This window comes from Eschrichtius robustus, chromosome 12 (genome assembly GCF_028021215.1).
Source record: "Eschrichtius robustus isolate mEscRob2 chromosome 12, mEscRob2.pri, whole genome shotgun sequence".
Classification (NCBI taxonomy): Eukaryota; Metazoa; Chordata; class Mammalia; order Artiodactyla; family Eschrichtiidae; genus Eschrichtius; species Eschrichtius robustus.
The window spans coordinates 87,913,994-87,940,451 of record NC_090835.1 but is presented as its reverse complement, the minus strand read 5'-3'; the positions used below and the strand labels follow the sequence as shown (position 1 = coordinate 87,940,451).

At 37.5% G+C, this 26,458-nt stretch overlaps 1 protein-coding gene across 4 annotated transcripts in view; it reads right to left on the bottom strand.

The window, feature by feature from the left end:
• SLC17A1 (solute carrier family 17 member 1) overlaps nt 1-26,458 on the bottom strand; it is a 75,059-nt gene that overhangs the window by 29,966 nt on the left and 18,635 nt on the right. For 2 of the 4 annotated variants that reach the window (XM_068557440.1, XM_068557441.1), the window contains 8 exons: nt 22,918-23,090; nt 13,448-13,681; nt 13,274-13,361; nt 12,848-12,934; nt 6,960-7,078; nt 6,695-6,856; nt 5,552-5,684; nt 5,313-5,460 (listed from right to left, as the gene is read on the bottom strand). In XM_068557440.1, coding sequence (XP_068413541.1) covers nt 5,313-5,460; nt 5,552-5,684; nt 6,695-6,856; nt 6,960-7,078; nt 12,848-12,934; nt 13,274-13,361; nt 13,448-13,681; nt 22,918-23,090 — 1,144 coding nt within the window. The remainder of the gene's footprint in view (nt 1-5,312; nt 5,461-5,551; nt 5,685-6,694; nt 6,857-6,959; nt 7,079-12,847; nt 12,935-13,273; nt 13,362-13,447; nt 13,682-22,917; nt 23,091-26,458) is intronic. The other 2 variants (XM_068557442.1, XM_068557443.1) reach the window with 2 other exon arrangements.

Sequence of the window (26,458 nt, the reverse complement as noted above, 5' to 3'; positions counted from 1 at the left end):
GTCTTTTCTCTCTAGTTCCTTTTAAGATTTTTCTCTTTAACTTTCAGCATTCTTACTATATATATAATATATATATATATAAATTTACATTGTATCATGATTTAAATTTGCAGAGCTTTGTGCATGTGTGGCTTATGGTCTTTTATTACTTTTGAGCTATTTGGGGCTGTTTTCTGTTAAAATACTGCTTATGTCACATTTTATCTGTTTTTTCCTTTTGAGACTTAAGTACAGATTTGTTAGCCTTTTCACTTAATTCCGCATTTCTGCTAATTTCTTTATTTTTTATTTTTTTCTCTGTATGTTTCAATTTGGATTTTGTTAATGATGTTTTCCAGTTTACCAATCTATCTTCTCTTGTGGCTATTTGTTATTAAACCTATCTATGAAGATCTTAATTTCAGACATTTTATTTTCAGTTCTAGAATTTCCATTCGATTGTTTTTATAGATTCCAGTGCTGGTCAATTGTTTATCTTTTCGTCTATTTTCTTCAGCTTTCTCCCTGGTTTCTTGGGTATGTTATCATAGATATTTTGAAGTTCATTTTGCCTGATAACTTTATTTATTTTTTATTTATTTATTTATTTTTAATAAAGATCTGAGAGATCTTTATTATTTATTTATTTTTGGCTGCATTGGGTCTTCATTGCTGCGTGCGGGCTTTCCTATTTGCAGTGAGCAGGGGCTTCTCAATGTGGTGGCTTCTCTTGTTGCAGAGCATGGGTTCTAGGCTCACGGGCTTCAGTAGTTGTGGCATGCGGACTCAGTAGTTGTGGCACACAGGCTTAGTTGCTCCGCAGTGTGTGGGATCTCCCTGGACCAGGGATCGAACCTGTGTCCCCTGCATTGGAAGGCAGATTCTTAACCACTGCACCACCAGGGAAGCTCTTACCTGATAACTTTAATATCTGTATCATTTGTATGACTATTTCTAATGGCATTTTATGGTTATTAATCAAATGGCCCTGTCCCTTGGCATGCCTAGTAATTTTTATTTAATGATGGACATTAAATAAAGAAGCTATAGACTTTAGAATGTATTGTATTTTGCCAGAAAAGATTTACTCTTTTCTCTAATAGATAGATTTGGAGGGGAGGAAATTGAACACTCTAACCTAAATAGGGAATGAAATGAGATGAGGCTAGGCTTCAATTTTGATAAGACTCAGTTTACCTCTGGTACCCCCCCATTCCTTGAATATAGCCCTCCATGGTGTTAAATAGAGAGCTTGGTATACTCAGCTGGGTCCCTCCAGGCCCTGGTAGAACTTGTCTCCTTAGCACAGATGGTATGGGAAATTCTGCCATGTTTCTTATTGATTTTTAGCTTAGATTTTTTTTGCCCCTTAAGCTATTAAACTTCAGAATTCAAAAAACATCTCAAGGAGAGAAACTGACTTTGTGTTTAAGTTCCCTTAATTTCCAATTTTGCCACTCTAGCCCTGTGCAACTGAGAAATGCTTGGCTAATTTCTATGTCCAGAGCTGCAGGCTTCTACCAGGGCCAAAGCTGGATTATCAGCCTTTTGCCAATTTCCAGAATTGGCAAATAGCCCCAAGGAAAAAATGGTGGGGATTGTCAGCTCACCTCTCAGAGGTGCTAGCCTCTGATGTCTTTGGTCCTACTGGCTTCTGCTGCTGTCTGATACCTTTTAGTGAATACTCATGGTATTTTATCTGGACTTTTCCAGTTTTTCCCAGCCAGAATGTCAGTCATACACAAGCTGCTCAATCCCATGAGGAGGTTTACCAGTTTTCTCAAATTTTGCTTTATGGTTGTAAAATGTTAGATGTATAGAAATATCTTCTAGTGGATTAAAATAATTATAAAATATCCTTCTTTATCTCTAGTAATGTATCTTGTCTTAAAGTCTACATTGTCTGATCTAGTTTCCTTTATTTTACTTTTAATCTACTACATTTTGATTTTGCTTTTATTTCAATCCAGATTAACTTAAAATTTGGAAGAATTAGTTCTTTTATATTTCATGTTTTTCTGACACATTTGACTTAAAATGATCATCATTCTATTTTTTTCCCTTCTATTCTATCTTCCTTTATAATTTCACTCGATTTCTTTTTCATTAATTTAAAAAAAATATCATTCCCTTTACACTTTTATTATCCCTCAGTAGTTACCTTAGAGGCTAAAACATGTATCCTCGACTTATTATGCTCTAATATAAATTAATATTTTAAAAATTCCCATTAATGAAAGCACCTTGGGACACTTGAATTCACTTATACCTTCTCATCTTATGGGCTGTTTATTGTTATGCATTTTAATTTATATGTTTTATACCCTATAGGGTATTATTGTTTTTGTTTTGTGAATTCAGTAATTACTGGATTTACTCTAATATTTTTCCTCTCCTTCTCTCTTCATTTGTTTCTATACCTCTATGTTTCATCTGTGATTATTCTACTTCTGCCTGAAGAATTCCCATTTAATAATTCTTTCACTGGAGGTCTGTTGCTGATGAATTCCCAGTTTGTCTGAAAAATGTTTTTCTATTACCTTAATTCTTGAAGGAGATGTTTGTTGGACAAAGACTTCTAGGTTAACAATGATTTTTTTTTTTAACATGTTAGGAATTGGCTTCTAGCGTTCATAGTTTCTGTTGAGAAGGCAGTTGTCAGTATTACTATTGCTCCTTTGAAAGTAATGTGTCTTTTGTATACAGCTGTTTTTAAAAGAGCTCTCTCTTTTTTCACAGTTTTGCAATAACAAGTCTAGGTGTGGATTTCTTTGTATTTATCCTATTATTTATTCAGTAACTATAGCACCTTTAATGACTATGCTCTCTTTTCAGATTCAGAAGTCTTTGGCATGCTGTGGTGGTTGGAAAGGATTTAACCTATTTTTACTGAAAGAGGTGCTTTCATTCCATAATTAGAGATATAAACAAAATCCCCAGTGTCAAGGGTCCTGAGTGCCACGACAATTACTCTGAAAATCATTACACATCCACAGTATGGAGCAGTTCACTAATCTGAGAGTAGCAAGGTGAGAGCTTTATATGCTCCATACCTCATGCCACCCAAATCCCAAACAGTAGGTATTTGATATGGGGAATGAAAACAACCTTGAGATTGTTTTAATGCAGGACAGTTTCCTGGACAGCTATTAGCTCTAAAATGGCTTATTCTTCAGCTGCAATAACCCATGGTAAAAGCATTTTGGAAGGGTAAATAGCTGCTGAAGTTGACTTTCAATTTAATTGATTTTATATTTTGGTGTAATAATGATTTAGTAGAACCTAAATAAGATTCAGATACCTGAACTATACTTCAGTCCCACATGGGGGGAAATTCAAGGGTGCATGACCCATCCATCAGTCAAAAATAATTAAAAGCAATTAAAAAAAGTTTTGGAGCCTCCCTTTAAGAATGTCAAGGGGATGACAGTGCCTGCTTAATGCATCACACAGCATCTTTAGAATCCTCTGTGCTTTTCTACTCATGCTACCCACCAAAGAGATGGTCACTACATTCCCAGGTCTTCTCTGTCTCACTCAATTTCATTTCCCAAACAATATTCTCACAGAACCACATCTGTGTCTCCTCTTCTTCCTTGACGCCTTCATTATGCTCAAAAAATATAATCACTTGCCCTATTCCTCAGTTCTAGCAAAGACCAAATTCTCCTAACAGGACAGTTGAGTAATTTATCCTCTAAGGGGACTCTTTTTAATAGGCAAGGGAAGTATATGGTTAGGAATATTAGGAATAAGTTTCATCCCCAACCATTAAAAAGTTTAAGCATTATAAATTAATATGTTTGTGACATAATGCACACATGCCCTAAATATTGAGGATGAATTAGCTTAAGAGACTAAGAATATTTCCAAATTGTCTATTAGTATATCTTCTCTGATGCTACAAAATTACCTGGCTAACATGGTATTTGGGCCCATTAGAATGATGCAACTCAGGTCAAGTTCTATGTTATCCAAGCCATTGCTGGCTGAGATATTTCCCATCTTAGTGACCAGGTACTGGCAAATAACACTAGTGAGGCATTGACTACATCTAGATGGCTCTGGAGGCAGACATATCTAGGTATGAACCTTCCCTCTATTTATTACTAATCATGTGACTTTACATACATTCATTTCCCTGGTCTTTTGTTTCCTTACCCACACTATGTGGACAATATTATCTCACATTGGGGCATAACAGGCACATAAAAAATACTCAATAAATGGTAACTATTTATAATTTCCTTTATCTACTTGTATATACATTCTTAATTTACCTGTTTTTCAGAGTGCATATGGCTCAGGTGGCATTGTGTATTCTACATCAAATAATCCTTTTATGTCTTTATATAATTCCAAGTAATCAGAATACCTGCAGGCATTTTTAAGGAGGGTCTCAGAACTCAGTAAATCAAATGGATACATGTCTTTATTACTCTGGAGTTCACCTAGTGTAGATCTGATGGGCAAGATTCTTTACAGAATTGTGACAAAGTAGATTATTCTTGGTTTATTTTTGCTTCTCTACCCCAGGCCACTGCTTTAAAAAACTTCAAAGAATTCTGTTCATATTGGATCTATGTTCTCCAGAGAGTGCTAGCCCCATAAAGTACAATGTGAAGAGTGTCCCCTGGAGTTGTGCAAATGACAGAACTGCTTCCATTAGTCACACTTATTATATCTAAAAAAAGGCATAACATAGTAAAAAGAGGAAAAGTTCTTTGTCACAGAGATCTGGATTAAAATCCTAGCTAATATCCAAGCCAGTGGTGAGATCTTAGGCTGACAATTAAGTATCTGAAACTCAGTTTCCTTAGTTACAAAATAAATATTACTAACTGATGGCTTTTCTTCATGAGTAATAATATATAAACATGGTATAATAACAATTTTAATGGATCAGCTAACCCTTATACATGTTTGCTATCTTCCAGGCACTATTCTATGTACTTGACTATATTAACTTGTTTAATCCTCTTGTGAGGATAACTTTATGAGGTAAGCATTTTCTTATTACTCCCATTTTATAGGTGAGAAACACGTGTTGAGAAAGTAAGTAATTTGCTTGAGGAAAATGGTCATGAAACCCAATAGTCTGACTCTAGACTCTGTTCTCCTGATCACTGGACTATACTTCTTCATACACATGTGAGAGTTGCATACATTTGCATATATCATTTGGTATATAAATATTATTTAAGTTATATGTCTGACCTATATAGATGCTTCTTCAGAACTTTTGGCCTGCTGACCGTCAGTTCCAAAATACCTGAAATCTTAAAACTTTGAGAACTTGGATACAAGAAAGAAAGAGATTTTTAAAACCCTACCTGGGAGCAATATCCAAGACATTTATTAATATTCCACCCATACAAAAGCTTCCTGTTGCATTAGCAAGTATCAGGAAAATCATAGTGCCATGGAAGCTGGAACTCAGGTAAAGCAGGCACAGGCTGAAGAGGGCAGGCAGGAGAAGTCCTGGGGAGTGATTCAGACAACACAGTCAGGTGCATCCCAAAGATGGAGGTGAAATACCCCAAAGTGCTTGAATGTCCTGGCTGTTTCTTACCTAGCAAGGTGAAGAGTTTCCGGATGGCGAGTAGGCTGAGAATATTCCTGGACAGGAAGACGTCTGACATATGACCTGCTAGGATAGCAAAAATCCAGGCAAACAAATGGGGGAGGGAAGACAGCAGCCCATTCTGAGGAGGGAATGTTATTGTGAGTGAGTATAAGAAACAGGATAATCCCTACACTGAAATTCAGTATCTAAAATTTGTACTGTCATATAGGAAACCATCAACGTACAATCCCAGAGTTACTTCTGGGGACACACTACCCAAGAGAAAGAGAAAAATAGTTTTGACGTCAGAAACAGTCATCACAATCTGCCTAGTCTTCTGTTGGGACTTGAAAGTCCTAGATGGTAGAGAGGAAGACTATGTTGGGAATGGGAAATGCTGTCTGTGGGGAAAATGATAGAGATGATAATGCTAGCAATTGAAAACATGTATATGGTGCTTACTGTGGACCAGCTGCTGTTAGTCCTAGCAGCAAGTCCATGATCTCGTGGAAGATAAAATTGAATCTCAGAGAGCTTAAGTGACCTCATTGTTACACTGGTCCCTAGGCTGGGTTACTGGAAGTTCATTATAGAATGTCTCAAAATGGCAAGCCCAGACTCCATTTCTAAGGAGGCTTTTCTGGTTATTATGGCATCAAACAACAGAAGGTTCCAGGCATCAGTAATTCTCCAAGTCAGACAACCAATGAAAGTGCCAGTCCTTTCAGAGCAAGCTGTGAGTCATGAGTTCATAACCCAGGACTCTGCCTTTCCCCAGGGGAGAGGATTGGTATGAGCTGGAAAGGGTGGTAGAGCCTGGCCAACTGACTTTCAGGAAAGGATCCGACCCTGCAGGGAACAATGGTGTTGAGCCTTAAGGAATACATAAGGGTGATTATACAGGGAATGGGAGATAGGGAATCTGTGGGAATGTGGGTGAGTGTGGTATTGTTGTGGGAGTGCTAGACACCATGTCTACACCTTTTGTTCTGGGCAATGTTGACCTAATAATTGGAAACAGTGACGTCTCCAGGTAAAGAACTTCAGCTAAGTAGTATAGGGGTGGGCAAGAGCTAGGACTAGAGTCATGGGAGAAAAGGAAATGGGTGCAAAGTCCTTCATAAAGTGAAGAACAGAAGGTGTACTTACCTCTTTTACATTAATATGAAACTTGGAGTTGATAAACATTGGTGTATACAGACTCAGGAAGCTATTTGCCCAGAAAAAAGCAAAATTACAGAGGGAAATGACCCATAGTGGAGGAGACTTAAGCATAGCCTTGATGGGCAGAGATGGTGCACTTGAACTGACCTGGAAAGGAACCCATTAATCATTAGCACATTAGGACAAGATGGAACACATTTTATTTGGCACAGAATCTGGGAGATACCAAAGTGGAGCATGCGTGTTCTACCTGCTGGGTGAGGGCGGACGTGATGTATTCCTTCTCACTTTTGCTTATACACGGGTGGTCCTTTGGGTCCTCATAAAACAGAACGAACCAGAGAAGACTTAAGGCACAACCACAAGCACCTATTGGAACAGGACAAGTTAGAATTGGAATTGCTTCTGTCTATAGCGAGTTTCTTTTCCAAACTGGCATTTTTCATTATTGGTCTGAGAACCTAGACCTCCTCTTTTCTTTTTTGGAACTTTGCAACAAAGCTCACATTTTGATAGTTTTCTCTGTATCCATAGCTGCGTCTCTCAACAGAATGAATTTTACAGAAAATGGTGGTAAACCATCTGGCCTCTCCTGATCTCCTAACCTCTATTTTTCTCCATGCAGGACAGCTGGGCCTCCCTGCTCTTAGGCCATCATCTCTACAGATTCCTAATGTGTTCTACTGTGAGAGTATGGCATAGCTGAGCCCACACAGGGCTTGACAATCACCCAGTTTTGAGAGCTAGGCCTTAGCTATGCTCCTAAGATGCAGTCCAGGCCTTAGGGATTGCCCAAGTCCCATAAGAGTTTGCCAAATTATTTGTTGTTTTTCAGTTTTTTATACTAATGATCTGATCATAAGGAATCCTCTGTTAGGACAGGGAGTATGTAGTACTCAGTAGTCAGGCTTCCAGAATCGCATTCATTCATTAGACAAATATTGGTTAAATGTCCATTATGTACCATGAACCATTCTAGGTCCTGGGAATACAACAGTGAATAAAACAGACAAAGCCCTGCCTTCACAGACTTTAGTTTCTAATGGATGAGACAAAGATAATGAAAAGTAATTAAATAAAAGGTAGTAAATGTCAGTGAAAAGAGCTATGGAGGAGAGTTATGGGGAGAGGAAGGAAGGAGTACCATGTTCAGGGAAGGCTAGGACGTGGTTGGGGCACAGACACTCCAGGCAGAGGGAGAAATAAGTACCAAAGCCCAGAGTTATGAGGCCAGTGTCACTGGGCAGGGAGCAAGGTGAGGGTGGAAATGGATGAGGATGAGAGGTAATGAGATCAGACCATGTGGAAACCTGGAGCCACTGTAAGATCTCAGATGTTTACAACACACTTTAAGACAACATTAAAAGAATACTTTGACAATATACCATTTCCACCTCATTCTGTGACCTGAGAGCCCAAACCCAAGGCAAAATGTAAATGAAGAAAAGTGAGCACCTAATAAATACACATGCAATACATATATTTCTCTATATTATTGTACTCAACCCTCAGAAAATACATTTGATACTATTAGCTCTTTTTCAAAATAAGAAAACTGATGCTCGGAAAGATCTGCTTGCTTACCCAGGGACACATGATTAGCAAGTGGTAACTGACACTTAAGCATGGATTATATTGTCTAGGGAGGGAAAATAGCCCTAGAGGAGGAGGCTGGAGAAAAGCTTTGAAGAAAGACAAGAGTTAATGGCAAGTAGAAGAGGAGAAGTCTGCAAAGGAGACTGAGAGGGAATGGCCAGAAGGATAAAGTCCACCGCAGGAAGAACAGGGTCAGAGAGACTGAGATGAGAAGGAAATGTCCAATCACTGAGGTTCAGTGCATGGAGTCAGAGGCAAAGGCACGAGGGGAAGAAAGGTATTGTTGAATATGATTGAGAGTTCAGGTCAAATGTGGACTGAAAAACTTCCACTTGATTTATGGGCATGGAGCTTGGCCAGCATTTGGGAGGCATATAAGGAGTTTAGAAGTTGTCACTCCCATCCTTACAACAAGGAAAATGTTGAACAAACTAAAAATCAATAACTCTTCTTTGATCCGTCAGAGAATTGAGGTCACAGGGCAAACCACTGCCCTCCTGTTTCTAGAGAGACAGACCGGCAGATACAGAGAATTACAACTTCCCAGAACAGAAGCCCAGAAACAGAAAACTCCATTGGAACCAGTCAGTTCTAGGGTAGAAAAACCTAGCAATTGATGGCTTGCTTTAGGTTCAGTGTAGACAAGTTTGAGAGATGAAAAGTCTGGGGATAGGGGGCCCAGTCTTAAGAAGACCCCTCACACTTTTGTGAGTTTTATCTCAAGAACACCTACCAGGTTCTCACAGTGAATATAAGAGAAAAATCCCTCCATCCTTCCAGGGGAGGAAGGGAAAAGTAGCTATTCTGAATTATGTCTAGAGCATTCTGTTCTTAACAAAAACTGCTCAAAGGGAAACTGTTTTACCAGAGCCTAACCAACTTAAGGGAAGGGAAATATCCAATTCCAGCCCCTTCTTCCTGTCTCACTTAAGGAGGGGAAAAACAAACTGAGAAGGACTTGTGAAGGTCAAGTTCGGGGCAGAGGCTCACTAAAATACTGACACCTAATCACAGGACTATAGAACACTGTCTCCCCACGTACACACCTTACCACCACATCAAAAGTGTCCTGCATGTTACTGGGAATCCACCTAGAAGAACTACACATCACAAACCTTATTTAAGAAGTCTCTAGAGAAACTCAAAGACAAGGAAAGACAAAAATAAAGACACCAGAGGAAGCTGTAGCCTCTGAAACTTATAACTATAGCACACAGTAAGCACAGCCTAACCCCTAGCCAGAAAAACATAAAACCTCACACTAAAGGGCTATTTTTCTCAGTTCCTTTTACCTAGTATATCTTGTTAGCTTTCAACAAGAAAAACATGAGGCACACTAACAGACAAAATATGTAGTTTGAAGAGACAGAGCAAGCATCAGATCCAGACTGAGACATAGCAGAGGTATTGGAATGATCAGATCAAGAATTTAAAACAACTATGATTAAAATGCTTATGGAAAAAGCAGACAACATACAAAGACATGAGTAATGTAAGTAGAGAGATGGAAACGCTAATAAGGAATCAAAAGAAAATGCTAGAAATCAAAAACACTGTAACAGAAATGAAGAATGCCTTTAATGAGCTCATTAAGAGACTAGACACAGTCGAGGAAAAATCACTGAGCTTCAAGAAATGTCCATAGAAACTTCCAAACCTGAATTGCAAATAGAGTAAAAGAATAAAAAAGAACAGAATATCCAAGAATTGTGGGACAATTACAATAGTGTAGGATACGTGTAATGGGAATATCAGAAAGAGAAGTAAGAGAAAGGAACAGAAGAAATATTTGAAGCAATAATTACTGAGAATTTCCCAAAAGTAATGATAGACACAAAACTACAGATAGAGGAAGCTCAGAGAACACAAAAAGGATGAATATCAATCAATCAATCAATTTACACCTAGGCATATCATATTCAAACTGCAGAAAATAAAAGAGAGAAAAATTTGAAAGAAGCCAGAGGACAGAAAATGACCCGGGGAGTCAGGTTTAAATTTAGAATTCTTAGATTCCACTGGTCACAAATCCCTGATCACTGATCTGGGACTTGACCACTTCTGTTCCCACCCAGGTCCAGTCCCACACCACTAGGGGTTTTGAATGGCTCTGTATAGAAATTCTTGGCTTCCCCATCATGCTCTATCTACATTCTCTGCAAATAGTTTTACCTGTCACCTCCCGGCCCAGCCTCAATTCAGTGAATGTGGGGAAGAGTCCTGCCAGGTCTGAAAAAGCCTTGGTTGTATATGAGCAAAAAATTCTGGGAGTGATGATTAGAAGGAAGGTCATGGGCTCTGATGAGCCTATAATTTTGATGCCATAGACTTCTACCCTATGAAGAAGGCTTGGCTGAAGGGGGGCCAGAATGGGCTCACTACAGTGTAGAATCCAAGGCAAGGCCCCTCCTGCCTGGGCTTCAGGGCAGCTCTAGCTCTGATGGAAGCCATAAGTGATCTTGGCAAGGGCTCTCTTGATAGTAGAATGGGTCAGACACTTAGTCAGATGTAAGTTGGGGAGACAGTGGGTGGCTAGGAAATGGGGGCAGTGGGTGTAGACAGGTTGTTCAATAATTTTGACTCTTAAAAGGGAGGTAACTTGAAAGAGACGGCAGGGAAAGGGAGCCATTTTAGAGATTTGAGGAGAGTAGAGAAGTTTTGAGAGGTTTGAAATAGTATTTATGGAGAGAAACATGGCAGGACAGTCAGGCCCTTTTAAGTGCAAATGTAAGTGTATGGTTCAATTTGTTCTGTTTGGTAATTTTCCCCAGCAATTATCAGCTGCTTAAAAGCAGGTATTATTTTGTTCTTTAAAATAGTATTGATTAGATTTATTTAACTTTATGGAGAAGAGCATTCAAATGGAACCACAAAACATCCTGGTTTTAGTTTGCCTCTGCTACTAACTTGGGCAGGTTATTTCACATCTTTGGGCACCGTATGACTCACTGTAAGAGTTGTAGAGGCAACACCCAAATCCCTATACTGCTGCCATCTAAGTGATGGCACTCTTCCCCTATTCTAAGTGATAAGAAAAAGCAGATGGGGCAATTCATGGTAAAGCTGTTATCATAGTATAATGCATAGTCCCTTTCTTTGCGCTTCATAGAGCCACCCATGAGAATTGCAAATGACAAATGTTGGTGTATACATGTATATGATGTTGAAATATGAATACAACATGAATACTGGAGCTCACCCAACTTTTGATCAGCAATGTTGGGCAGTGTTAATTATTGAAAAGTTTTTCTTACATGGAGCCGAAACTTCACCTCCCTATAATTTCCTGCGTATTAGTTTTAGTTTTGCAATGCAGAGCAGGTATGCATTTCTCTTACATGAGAGTCCTGCAAGGCATGCCTGCTCAAGTTTTCATTTCACCAGGTTAGACAGTTCCAAGTCTTGAAGCCCTTTCCTGACATACGGCTTGTGTAATATCACTATACTGACCATTACTTACTACTGATGATTAATGCAGTGATGAAGAACAATGAAATTGTGAGGATGGAAGACATGCCTCTGCCATTTGCTCACTGTGGGCATTGGGGGTTCCCTGTTTGTCCCTCTAGATCCACTCTCCACCCTTCTTTACCCTGCTTTGGCCACAGATGGCTGACTTGAATGAATATCAACCGGCCCCTATGTTCTCTGCTTTCCAGATAGATTTAGGCAGCAGAAAGCTTGAGCAGAAGCTGAGAGGGAGAGAGTTGAATGAGATTAGGGTGTCTCTTTCTCTAGTTATCACCTTCCCTAGCATTGCCTCAGTCTATATGCTCTTTTATGAAAAGTCATGGGTCCTCTCAAGGCAGCCATCTCTACAGGACTCTCTCCTAGTAGATTCCCATCGACTACACCCTTGCTTGCCCTTTTGGACCTGGGGATGGTATTAGCTTCCATTTTGCTAGCACCTGATTACTGCTCTATCCATTTGACTCTGCCGCATCTTTATTTACCATTTTAAAGAATCACTTTGTAATAGATCCTTCTGAATTAAGCCTCTGTAATTTTCCTTATGTATCAAACGAGCACAATAGCACCCATCCACAGTCCCTTATCCACAAATCTGAAACCAAGATTTGAAAGCCAAAAGTGAGTTCCTAACCTATTCAGAAACCCCAATCCTTTATAGTTTTTCATTTATTCCAATTTATGAGAATTTCAGGTTTCACTTCAGAAATTAATGTGTTTGATTATGAGATGATGCTCTAAATTTTGCTTGGGATGTTAAGTATAAATAGTATACTCATATTATCTTTGATCTATTCTGATCATCCCTTTCCCCAAGAGTTTCATGTAAGGGATATGTATCTGTAGCATCGATGTTGTAGAATTGTGAAATTATGTACAGTAATGCACGTATAGTTTTGAGCATGATGTCTTGCTTGTAATAAGAAATTCATGAATGTTGACTGCTCTTTTTCCTTCAACGGGACTTATGACTTTTAATATTGCTAACTTCATATAAACTACTATATTCTATTTTTATTTTTAAGTTTAAAAAATTCTGAATAATGACTGGGATTTTTATAGAAAGAGACTCACCAAAAATATAAAAGACCATAGGCCATCCCAGGGAGTCACAGATGAATCCAGTTATAAGTAGGACAACACAGGGTCCTAGCAGAAGTCCTAATCAGAAGGCACAAAGAACACCCCCAATGAATGCAGGCATCTGGAAGTAGAAATAATGTAGTCTCATGGTAGCAGTGAACAATTTATAGTGAAATATTTGTATAACATAACACCGAACAGAAGAAAATAATAAAATATTTGCTTTTCTCTCTTTTCTCTGTTGTTTGAGATAAGGAAGCCTCTTCTCCATCCCAGACAATTTCCATATCTTTAAAGTGAGGATGGTTTCCAAAGCCCTTGACAGTTCAAAACATACATGTTTCTTATGGCTCTAGGGCAGCACATGCTACCATGAGATGACAATGAGAGTAAACATTCTAGGCCCGTAGTCATTACCTGATAAACTCAGAGAGGTAAGTCGGACTTGTTCCAAGGGAGGAGCCCACTTGATCCATACTACTTGCTGAGTTGTTAATGCTATCCCCTGAAAGAAGAATAATTAGAACATTTGATCTCTGACACTTTCTGTGAATTTAAACTCTTGGTTCAGTTTTTGTATTATCTTAATACCTGGAATAGTCCCTGGATTACTCGGCATATGATGACCAAAGCTTCTCCAAATTCAGCTGCCAGTGGGATAAGCAGAGTAAATAGAGAGCTGAGGAACAATGCAGAACCAACCATTTTCTTTAAGGAGTATATTCCAGATAAATATCCAGCAGGAATTTGGCTGATGAGTATACCGTAGAAGATGGAACTTAACATGATCCCCTGGATTTCAGTGCTCCAGTTATACACAGGGTTCTGAAAGGAAAAAGGAGACACATCTAGCCACTCTGCAGATGATTTTCTATGATGTTCAGGAATATGGGAAAACTGGTCTTCCAGCTTACCCCATGTAAAATAGCTGCCCTCTGCCTAATATCCTCTATTATGGGACTTCTTTATTCCTAATAACATCATTCCCTGTGTGTAATTACATTTTATCATCAGTACCCTCAACTATAACGAAAAGTCTTTGCAGTCAAGGGCATCATTTGTACCACCCATACCTGTCACAGCATAGATGTTTAATACTTGCTTTTTAAAAAAAATTTAGATATAATTGGCATATTATATTAGTTTCAGTTGTACAACATAATGATTCGATATTTGTATATAATGAGAAATGATCACAAGTCTAGTTAACATCCATCACCATATATATAATTGTGAAGAAAACTTTTAAGATCTACTCTCTTAGCAACTTTCATCTATACAATACAGTATCATTAACTATAGTCATTAACTATGTTATATGCTACACCCCCATAACAATTTTTTAAAAGATTTATTTTGATGTGGACCATTTTTAAAAAGTTTTTATTGAATTTGTTACAACATTGCTTCTGTTTTGGTTTTTTGGCCGCCAGCCACATGGGATCTTAGCTCCCCAACCAGGGATTGAAACCACACCCCCTCATTGGAAGGCAAAGTCTTAACCACTGGACCACCAGGGAGGTCCCCCCATAACTTATTTTATAGCTGGAAGTTTACATTTTTTAACTCTCTTTACCCATTTTGCCCAACACCGCCCTCCCCTGACCCCCTGCTACTGGCAACCACCAGCCTATTCTCTGTAACCAGGAGCTCAGTTTCATTTGTTTGTTTAGATTCCACATATAAACAAGATCGTATAGTATTTGTCTTTCTTTGTCTGATTTATTTCACTTAGCATAATACACTCAAGGTCCATTCATGTTGTTGCAAATGGCAAGATTTCTTACTTTTTATGACTGAATAATATTCCATTGTATATATACACCGCATTTGCATTATCCATTCATCCTTGGATGGATCCTTAGGCTGTTGTAAATAATGCTGCAATGAACATGGGGGTGTAGATATTTTTTCAAGTTAGTGTTTTTATTTTCTTAGGATAAATACCCAGAACTAGAATTGCTGGATATGGTAATTTAATTTTTAATTTTTTCAAGAACCTTCATACTGTTTTCCATAGTGACTGCACTAATTTACATTATACCGTCAGTGCACTAGGGTTCTCTTCTCTCCACATCTTAGTCAACACTTGATATTTCTTGTCTTTTTGATAATATCCATGTTGACAGGTATGAGGTGATACCTTGTGGGTTTGATTTGCATTTCCCTGATGATGTTGGGCACCTTCTCATGTGCCTGTTGACAATTTGTATGTCTTTTCTGGAAAAATGTCTATTCAGATCCTCTGCCCATTTTTTAATTAGATTTTTTTTTTTTTTTGCAATAGAGTTAAATGAGTTCTTCATATATTTTGGATACCAATCTCTTACCAGATATGATTTGCAAATATTTTCTCTCATTCAGTAGGTTGCCTTTTCATTTTGTTGATGGTTTCCTTTGTCGTGCAGAAGCTTTTTAGTTTGATGTAGTCTCACTTGTTTATTTTTGCTTTTGTTGCCATTGATTTTGATGTAAAATCCAAAAAATCATAGCCAAGACTAATGTCAGTGAGCTTTTCACCTATGTTTTCTTCTAGTTTTATATTTTTAGGTCTTAATGTTCCAATGTTGGATTCATTTTGAGTTAATTTTTGTGTGCATTATAAGATAGTGGCTCAGTTTTCCCAACACTATATATTGAAGAGATTGTCTTTTCATCATTTTATATTCTTGCCTCCTTTGTCATAGATAAATTGCCCAAATACGTATGGGTTTATTTCTGGGCTATCTACACTGCTTCGCTGATTGACGTGTCTGAGTTTATGCAAATACCATACTTTTTGGATTACTATAGCTTTGGAATGTAGTTTGAAATCAGGGAGCTTGATGCCTCTAGCTTTGTTTTTCTTTCTCATTATTGCTTTGGCTATTCTGGGACTTTTGCAGTTCCATACAAATTGTAGTACTGTTTGTTCTATTTCTGTGAAAAAGGCAATCGGAACTTTGATGATTACATCTAATTTGTAGACATTTTAACAATATGAATTCTTTCAATTCATGAGCACAAAATATCTTTCCATTTACTTGTGTCTTCTTCAGTTTCTTTCATCAGCGTCATACAGTTTTCAGTGCATAGGTGTTTAACCTTCTTGGTTAAATTTATTCCTGTATATTTTAGTCTTTTTGATGCAATTAGAATTGTTTTCTTAATTTTGTTTCTGCTAGTTTGTTAATAGTGTATAGAAATGCAACAGATTTTTGTATATTGATTTTGTATCTTACAACTTTACTGAATTCATTTTTATTTCTAACAGTTTCCTTAGTGGAGTCTTCAGGATTTTCTATATATAATATCATGTCATCTGCAAATAGTGACAATTTTACTTCTTCCTTTTCAAGTTGGATGCATTTTTTTTTCCTTGCCTAATTGCTCTGGTGAGGACTTCCAATACTATGTTGAATAAAAGTGGTGGGAGTGGGAATCACTGTTTTATTCCTGATATTAGAGGACAAGCTTTCAGATTTTCGCCATTGAGTATGATGTTATCTGTGGTCTTGTTATACATGGCCTTTATTATGTTGAGGTACATTCCCTCTATACTCACTTGTTTAGAATTTTGGATATTAATTTTGTCAAACCCTGATGGCCACCAGAGCCAGATGATCAAGGCGGCAGCTGTTAAAAAGAAAAAAAAAATCGGGTGCCAGAACAAGAGGCCAGATGAATATAAAAGCTCCCCTTTGGGAGATACTGGCTCTCCAGAGCACAGCAAAGAGAGAACACAAGGATGGCATCTGCTGGTCTCCATCCCCAAAGAGAACTCCAGCAGGCCCTAGATGTGTGTTAAATTAGATGCCCGCCCCTCAGGCCAATAGTTTATGGTAAGCAAATAAGCCTCTTTCATAGAACATCTTGGTGCTTTTCAAATGGCTGCTTCTGTTCTGTGCTCTGGGGTAGGTGAGTCCATGTACAAGCCCTTTAAGAACCACTTCTCAGTTCGCTATACCCTGTGGGACTTGTGTATACGAGCCCTGTTGGCTTTCAGAGCTAGATATTTGGGTGGCGTATCTCTCAGGCGCAGGTCTTAAAAGTTGGCATGCCCACTGTGGGGTTCAAACTCTTCACTCCTCAGGGTTGCCTTGCTGGGTCGCCTTGCCAGGAGTGGGGTTTACAGTAAGATTGTGTCTCAGCATTTCCTCTTGGTTGTGGGCTTTTTCTTGTTCGCCCGATGTGTAGGAGTTACTCAGCTTTCAATTTTCTTTCCAGAGGAAGTTGTTCCATATGTAGCTGTATATTTGGTGTGTCTGTATGAAGAGGTGAGTCCAGGACCTTTCTACCTCTCCACCTTCAACATCTCTAATACTTATTTCTTGAATGTTGCTAAAAAACATGTAAACTCTTCTGTAGAGTGCCATGTAATACTACATTTACTGCAATCATTAATTTCCTCTTGCCCCTTCTCACCCTCTAATTTCTCTATTCAGTTAACCTCATTCACAAAACAACATTTTTCCCACACACACATGATCCCAGAGAGAAAAGCAGCAATTGAGAGAATATCAAATCATGAAGAGAAGTTCTCAGGCTGAACTATGGAAATAATTGAATGGGATAGTGAAAGAAAAAGACCATTTCTCTTCTTTTGCTTGGCTCTGATGTGGCATGTTTTGTTGTGTCTTGGGAGTGGTTTCCTCTGTCAATTCTTAGGCTAGGTGGTCTTGCATAAATTTGTTGCATTATTAAAGTTGATATAAGATATTCTGAACATTGAACTTATACTTTGGACTATGAGGAGGCTGTGCTATTTTTGGACCCACTGAACATGGAGAAGCCTTAATTTTAGTAGGTGAGGACAAGATAAAGCCTCTTTGGTAATGTGTATGATAGTCTGCTTCTCTAAACTTTCTCTGCACTTGCATAATTAGTTTTTATATTAAGAAATGAAGAGTTTTGTTAAATAATGAATGTTCTTAATGAAATTTTTGGCTGACTATGAAATAATGAAATAGGTAGGAGTCTATGTGTTTGTTCTCTCATCACTGTTATCTTTCACCCTTCACCCCTTTTTTTTCCCCTCCCTTTCTCAAATCTCTGTCATCCTGTATCTGTGGCCTCTGTATAGTGATGTCTCTTTCTGATGGAAAGGACTTTCATGAGAGATCTGGTAGGAGTACAACTCTGAGAATATTGAATAGTGAGAGGCATCCATAGAGTAGCCAAGGGAGCATGGAAGCTCCAGATCTTTTCCATTGGTGGGAAGCTACTCAGAGGATGGAACAAGATGCTCTGCCATTTTTTTCTAAATCACAGGAATTACGCTAAGGAAATCAATATTCACCCTTACCCATATCAGGTGGTCCACCACACATTTGTTCAACTCTCCCTGTGCAGATTATTCAGAATATTGAGTTGTTTTTCTAATGGCATAAAACCATCACTCTTCACAGCAGGATGTAAAAAAAAGAAAAAAAGCCCACCATAGTTGAATTAAAACTGCTGAACTCATAAACTCCCCACACCAGAAGGATAAAACCTAAGTTGCATTAACTAGTTGTCATTAAACAAAGTGCTACATATATAAATGTTTACATTATCCTATATAAATCTTAGGAATTAATATATATACATCTGTATGAGTCATATAAATGAATAACAAGTAGATAATATCTACTTGTAAAATGGACTAAGGGTATCAATAATTTATGAGAGAAAAATGGAAATGATCAATAAGTATAGGTCACAGAAATATAAAAATGTGCACATTCATTAATAATAAAAAATTTAAAGTTATGGCAGAATTTCTATCAGATTGGTAAATTTTAAATAGAATAATTATACACACTCCTTGGCTGTTGTGGCAGAGGGAAGACTGATAGAGAATACCCTTCATTTATGAGTCACACTTTTTCTCATCTTCCTTCCTTTTCCTTTCTATACTCAGTGTCCCTTACTGTGGTCTCTGTGGTTCCTATTCTCTCTTGTTTTCCTTGTTATTTTGTCTTCTTTCCTAAAATGTTCTGTCTCATTTTATCATAATCCTTTTCTGAGTTCTGTTAATTTCCTTTTTTTTTTTTTTTGCATTCATCTGCTGTCTGAGCATAGACTGCTACCACCTGGCTATCTCTGCTTTGAGCTCCTGGGTGTGCTGCACTGTAGTGTTCCCTCCATAGCTAGAGTTGCTTTCCTAGTTTTTAGGTTCATTTGTAATTTCAGGTTACAATTTAGATCTGCTTTGGGAAAATGATATACTGGTGAGTTTTCATACTTGAGAATAACTATGTGCTCTGCTTCTTCATCTAGTACCTTTGTAGAGCAACAAACTGAAATCCTTTTCTGTGACTCATATTTGAAGAAGATCAACTGTCCTGGATTATAGCAGCAGGTTCCATGGGGGGTGGGGTGGGGGTGAATGTGCCAAAGAAATGTTCCAAGCTCCACAGCTTGAGTTGCCTCTTCTTTTTCTACAGTGAAGGAAATAAAATACAGCCTTTGTGAGTAGCCATCTCTCTTGCCTCTTCTTTTGCTACAGTGAAGGAAATAAAACACAGGCTTTGTGAATAGTCATCTCTCTAGAAAAGGGGGTTCTCGATTTTTAAACCAAGGCAATGGAATACTACAAATATTTAAGAATTAAAGAAAAAAATTTTGAATAGATTTGGCAGATTTTTTGAGGTACAATTGACACAGTAAACTGTATATTTAATCTTTGTCATAAAGTGTACAACTTGCTAAATTTTAAAATGTGTACACTCATGAAACCATCATCAGAACCAAGATGATGAACATATTATTCACCTCCAAAAGTTTTCTTACTCCTTGTAATTCCTCCCTTCTGCTCCTCTGCTGCCAATGATCTGCTTTGTCATCATTTCCTAGAAGTTTTATATATATAAATGGAGTCATACAGTATGTACTGTTTCTTTTTGTCTAGCTTAGTTGACTCAGCATAATTAGAGTGGCATCCATGTTGTCCTGTGTATCAATAGTTCATCCCTTTTTAGTACTAAGCAGTACTCCATTTTATGGACGGGCCATAGTTTGTGCATTCATTCACCTATTGATGAACATGTTGGTTGTTTCCAGTTTTTGGCTATTACAAATAAAGCTACAATGAGAATCTATATATACATCTCTGTATGGACACATGCTTTCATTTCTCTTTAGTAGCAGTGGAATGGCTGGATCATATGGTAGCTGTATGCTTAACTAAAGTGGTTGTACCATTGTGAATTATCACCAGCAGTGTAGAAGACTTCCAGTTCCTCCACATTCTTACCAACACTTATGTCCAATCTTTATAATTTTGGCCATTTGAATTGGTGTGTAGTCATATACCTTTGTGGATTTAATTTGTTTATGTCTAATGACTAATGAGGTGGAGCATATTTTCATGTATTTGCCATCCATGTATCATCTTTGATGAAGTACCTATTCACATCTTTTCCCCATTTTTGTGCTGCATTGTTGGTTTCATTTATTACTGAGTTTTGATAAACTTCCTTTACTAGATATGATTTTCAAAAATTTACCACTGTCTCTGGTTTGTCTTTTCAGTCTTTTAACAGTGTTTTTTGAATTTTGGTGAAGTCCAATTTTTTTGTTTGTTCTTTTGTGGATCATGAAAAAAATCAGCAGTTCATATGTGTGTGAGTCTATTTCTGGACACTCTGTTCTATTTCAATGATTACTTTTCTGTCTTTATGCTAATAACACACTGTCTTGATTACTGTAGCTTTATAACAAAGTCTTAAAATCAGGTAGGTAGCGTTATTCCTATAACTATTGATTTTTTACCAAACTTAAAAGACAATTCAGTGGAGAAAGAGGTCTTTTCAACAAATGATGCTAGAACAGTTGTATATACATATGTAAAAAAGGATCTTCAACACAACATATACAAAAATTGAAAAAATGAATCATATTTAAATGTAAAACCTGAAATTATAAAACTTCTAGAAGAAAATATAACAGATATTTTTACTTTGGGCTATGCAAAGATTTATTAGATATAAAGCCAGAAGAAGTTTTGGTAAAACCAATAGAAGTTCTTTATGCAGAAGGAAAATTATATAGTTCAGAAACTTGGATCTACATTTGAAAAAGAAGAGCATGAAGAAAGAATAAATGAAGGTGTAAATTATTTTATTTTGAATTGATGCAAAAGATACCTACTTGTTTAAAGCAATAATGTAATTCTGTATTGGGTATTTATATCATATGGATAAAGGAAATGAATAGCAGCAGTGTCACAAAAGATGGGAGAGAGGAATTAAGAATACTCTGTTATAAAGTGCCTGCACTACACATGAAGCAGTAAAGTGTTATTTGACGGTGGATTTCTATTATTAAAAAATGTATATTGTAAACCCTAGGGAAACTACTAAAACAGGTTTTTTAAAGTATAAATGATACATCAAGAGAAGAAATAAAATTGAATCATATAAAATGCTCAATTATACCAAGATAAGGCAAAAAAAGGAGTGGAAAAAGAAAGGTAACAAAGAACAGATGTAACAAATAGAAAACAGTTACCAATTTTATATTTGCCTTTTCTCCTTTTAGTTCTAGCAGTTTTAGCCTTCTGTATTTTGCTGCTTTGTTAGAGACATACATGTTTAGGATTGTTATTAGAGACATACATGGTTAGGATTATTATGTCTTCTTGGAGAATTGACCCCATTATGATTAGACAGTGTCCTCTTTAACTCTAATAATCTTCCTTGCTATAAATTCTGCTATGTCTGCAATTAATATAGCTCCCTCAGTTTTTCTTTGCCTGAAAATGTCTTTATTCTCTGTGACTTTTGAGGTAATTTCATTGGATATAGAATTCTAGTTTGGCAGGTGTCTTTTTTTTTTCTTTCAATACTTTAAAGAATTCATTTCTCTCTTCATGTTTGAGTGGTGTCTGATAAGAAGTCTTCTGTAATTCTTATCCTTGTTCCTCTGTAGGTGATTCTTTCCTCTAGCTTCATTCAAGATTTCTCTTTGTCTTAGTTTTCTGCAATTTAAATATGTATGTCTGGGTGGTTGTTCTTGTTGTTGTTGATTATTTTTCTTTTTAGTATTTATCCTGTTTGGTGTTCTCTGAGCTTCTTGGATTTGTGGCTTGGTGTCTGCCATTAATTTCAAAAAGTTCTCAGCCATTAATTTTTCAAATATTTCTTCTTCCCATTTTTTCCTACTCTTCCTGGTGTTCTAGTCATGCATATGTTACAACTTTTGGTATTGTCCACAGTTCTGCAATGTTCTGTTTGTTTGTTTATTTGTTTATTTGTTAAATTCTCTTTCATTTCAGCTTGGGAAGTTCCTATTGACCTATATTCAAGTTCATTGATCCTTTCCCCAGCTGTGTTGAGATTACTTATAAGCCCATCAAGGCATTCTTTGTACCTGTTACAGTTGCCATGATTTCTACTATTTCTTTTTTATGCTTTCTAATAATATCCATCTCTCTACTAACATTACCTATCTGGTATTGTATGTTGTCATTTTTTTCCCCATTAGAGCCCTTGACATATTAATTATTGTTATTTTAAATTCCCTGTCTAGGAATTCCTACATATGTGTCAAATCTGAGCCTGGTTCTGATGCTTATGTCAAAAAAAATCAGGGTGCAGTATACTTCATATAGTGTTATTTTTAATGTAAATAGTGGTGATAATAAGAAAATATTTTCTTATTTGCCTGTGTATTCATAAAGGGACATAGGAAGAGTATAGTGGAAAATATTTTTCCCACCTATTTTCATTTTTTTCTGTACTATATCTTCGGACAGGTATCAACTCATTACCTTCCATAGATGAAATTAATGAAACATGTAAATGTACTGTATGTTAAAAATGTAAATAAGAAATAAAAAGTGTCTTGACTTCTACTTCTCATTTAAGATGCTTTCCTTTTTTCTCCTGTCCAAACTTCTCTTGCCCTTTACAAATACTGAGACATTTTAGTTGTGGGACATGTTTATTTAGGTTATTACTGGCAAGGCAGATCAAGACTTGAGCTTCTTTCTCTAATAATTACTGTCATATCAATTATGATAACATTCAACCTCTCCACAAATTAGTTAGCAAGATAGGATTTTAAACTTATGACTGTCTATAATATTTTTGATATACCTTTATGTTATCCTGTGGCTCCTTTGTGGAGGTGTTGGACAAACCACGTGGCTCTGTGCTGTTCACCATGGTTATCATTGTGAGGCTCATACACACGCGCTGTGACATTATTATAACATTACAGAGGAGCAGAAAGAGAGCAATTCCATAACGAATGGAACAAAAATTTGGAACTGGAATGTAGAACAGAAAGTATCCATCGTTAACACATCTGAGGTAATAACATATTTTAACTTTAGGAAGTGCCACTTAGAAATTTGGACCCCTATATATTAATTTAAAATTTTATTGTACTAACTGGCTTTTGAGAAGTTATGACACAATAAGAAGATGTGGGACTGATCTTATAATTTCATACCCACTAAAATATAATCCCTAATAGAATGTCCCAGAAAATTGAGCCAGTCTTTGAAGTACTATGGCTCATGTCTATTTTAAAGGGACCATTTACAAATACCCTGCGTTACTCTTGGAATTAAGTCCCCTGAACAACAAAAAAGACCTTCCCTCAAGTAAACTGCTGCATTCTCAAAACTTATATGACTAGTCTGGTTGAGAAACTCATATGTGCACATTGCAGAGAAAAACAGCACTTAAAAAAATGTAATGTATTTGAAGTAGTTTCAAGCTAGAGTAATCAGTGTAGTGTTGGTGTAAGGCCAAACAAATTCATCAATAGGAGAAAGTAGGGAGTCCAGAAAGAGAGGAATATAAATAATCATATGCTTTTGAATAAATACACTAATGCAAATCAATGGAGGCAAGTACAGTCTTTTGAACAAATGGCACTTTCTTAAGAGAAATAAAAATATGTGTCTACAAAAGGCTTGTACTGAAATGTTTATAGCAGCTTTATTCAAAATAGCTGGATATTTGGAATGGATGAACATACCATAGTGTATTAATACAATGGATATTACTCAGAAATACAAAGTAAGGAAACGCTGATACACTCAACAATCTGGATGAATCTCAACAAAAATATGCTCAGCTGAAGAAGCTAGACACCAAAGAGTGCATACTATTTTTATGCATACTATTTCTATGAATTTCAAAAATGGGCAATATTAATTTATGAGGCTAGATATTACAAAAACAATTCCCTCTTGGGGAGGAGGGCAAAAGGACATGAAGGGACTTTAATGTAGTGTTCTATGAGTCTTGTTTGTAAGTTTATACATTTTTCAAAACACATCTAAGATTATCCAACAGCAACAACAACCACAACCACAACTGGCATTGGGAGAGGAACTAAGATGGCAGAGTAGAAGGACGTGCTCTCACTCCCTCTTGTGAGAACATCAGAATCACAACTAGTTGCTAGACAGTCATCGATAGGAAGACACTGGAACTCACCAAAAAAATACCCCACATCCAGAGACAAAGGAGAAGCCACAATGAGATGGTAGGAGGGGCGCAATCACAGTAAAATCAAATCCCATAACTGCCGGATTGGTGACTCACACACTGCAGAACACTTATACCACAGAAGTCCACCCACTGGAGTGAAGGTTCTGAACCCCACGTCAGGCTTGCCAACCTGGGGGTCCGGCAACAGGAGGAGAAATTCCTAGAGAATCAGACTTTGAAGGCTAGCGGGATTTGATTGAAGGACTTTGACAGGACTAGGGAAACAGAGACTCCACTCTTGGAGGGCACACACAAAGTAGTGTGCACCTCGGGCCCCAGGGGAAGTAGCAGTGACCCCAGGGGAGAATGAACCAGAGCTACCTGCTAGTGTTGGAGGGTCTCCTGCAGAGGCAGGGGGTGGCTGTGGCTCACCATGGGGAAAAGGACACTGGCAGAAGAAGTTCTGGGAAGTACTCCTTGACACGAGCCCTCCCAGAGTCTGTCATTAGCGCCACCAAGGAGCCCAGGTAGGCTCCAGTGTTGGGTTGCTTCAGGCAAAACAACCAACAGGGAGGGAACCCAGCCCCACCCATCAACAGTCAAGTAGATTAAAGTTTTACTGAGCTCTGCCCACCAAAGCAACAGCCAGCTCTACCCACCACCACTCCCTCCCTTCAGGAAACTTACACAAGCCCCTTAGGTAGCCTCATCCACCAGAAGGCAGACAGCAGAAGCAAGAAGAACAACAATCCTGCAGCCTGTGGAACAAAAACCACACTCACAGAAAGACAGACAAGATGAAAAGGCAGAGGGCTATGTACCAGATGAAGGAACAAGATAAAACCCCAGAAATACAACTAAATGAAGTGGAGAGAGGCAAACTTCCAGAAAAAGAATTCAGAATAACGATAGTGAAGATGATCCAGGACCTCGGAAAAAGAATGGAGGCAAAGATTGAGAAGATGCAAGAAATGTTTAACAAAGACCTAGAAGAATTAAAGAACAAACAAACAGAGATGAACAATACAATAACTGAAATGAAAACTACACTAGAAGGAATCAATAGCAGAAAAACTGAGGCAGAAGAACGGATAAGTGACCTAGAAGACAGAATGGTGGAATTCACTGCTGTGGAAGAGAAAAAAAAAAAAGAATGAAAAGAAATGAAGACAGCCTAAGAGACAACTGGGACAACAATAAATGCAACAACTTTCGCATTATAGGGTCCCAGAAAGAGAAGAGAGAGAGAAAGGACCAGAGAAAATATTTGAAGAGATTATAGTCGAAAATTTCCCTAACATGGGAAAGGAAATAGCTACCCAAGTCCAGGAAGCGCAGCAACTCCCATACAGGATAAACCCAAGGAGAAACATGCCAAGACACATAGTAATCAAACAGGCAAAAATTAAAGACAAAGAAAAATTATTGAAAACAGCAAGGGAAAAGCAACAAATAACATACAAGGGAACTCCCTAAGGTTAACAGGTGATTTCTCAGCAGAAACTTTACAAGCCAGAAAGGAGTGGCATGATATACTCAAAGTAATGAAAAGAAGAACCTACAACCAAGATTACTCTACCCGGCAAGGATCTCATTGAGATTCGATGGAGAAATCAAAAGCTTTAAAGACAAGCAAAAGCCAAGAGAATTCAGCACCACCAAACCAGCTCTACAACAAATGCTAAAGGAACTTCTCTAAGTGGGAAACACAAGAGAAGAAAAGGACTTACAAAAACAAACCTAAAACAATTAAGAAAATGGTCATAGGACATACATATCAATAATTATCTTAAAGATGAATGGATTAAATGCTCCAAACAAAAGACACAGGTTTGCTGAATGGATACAAAAACAAGACCCATATATAAGCTGTCTACAAGAGACCCACTTCAGACCTAAGGGACACATACAGAGAGAAAGTGAGGGGATGGAAAAAGATATCCCATGCAAATGGAGATCAAAAGAAAGCTGGAGTAGCAATACTCATATCAGATAAAATAGACTTTAAAATAAAGAATGTTACAAGAGACAAGGAAGGACACTACACAGTGATCAAGGGATCAATCCAAGAAGAAGATATAACAATTATAAATATGTATTCACCCAACATAGGAGCACCTCAATACATAAGGCAACTGCTAACAGCTCTGAAAGAGGAAATCAACAGTAACACAATAATAGTGGGGAAATT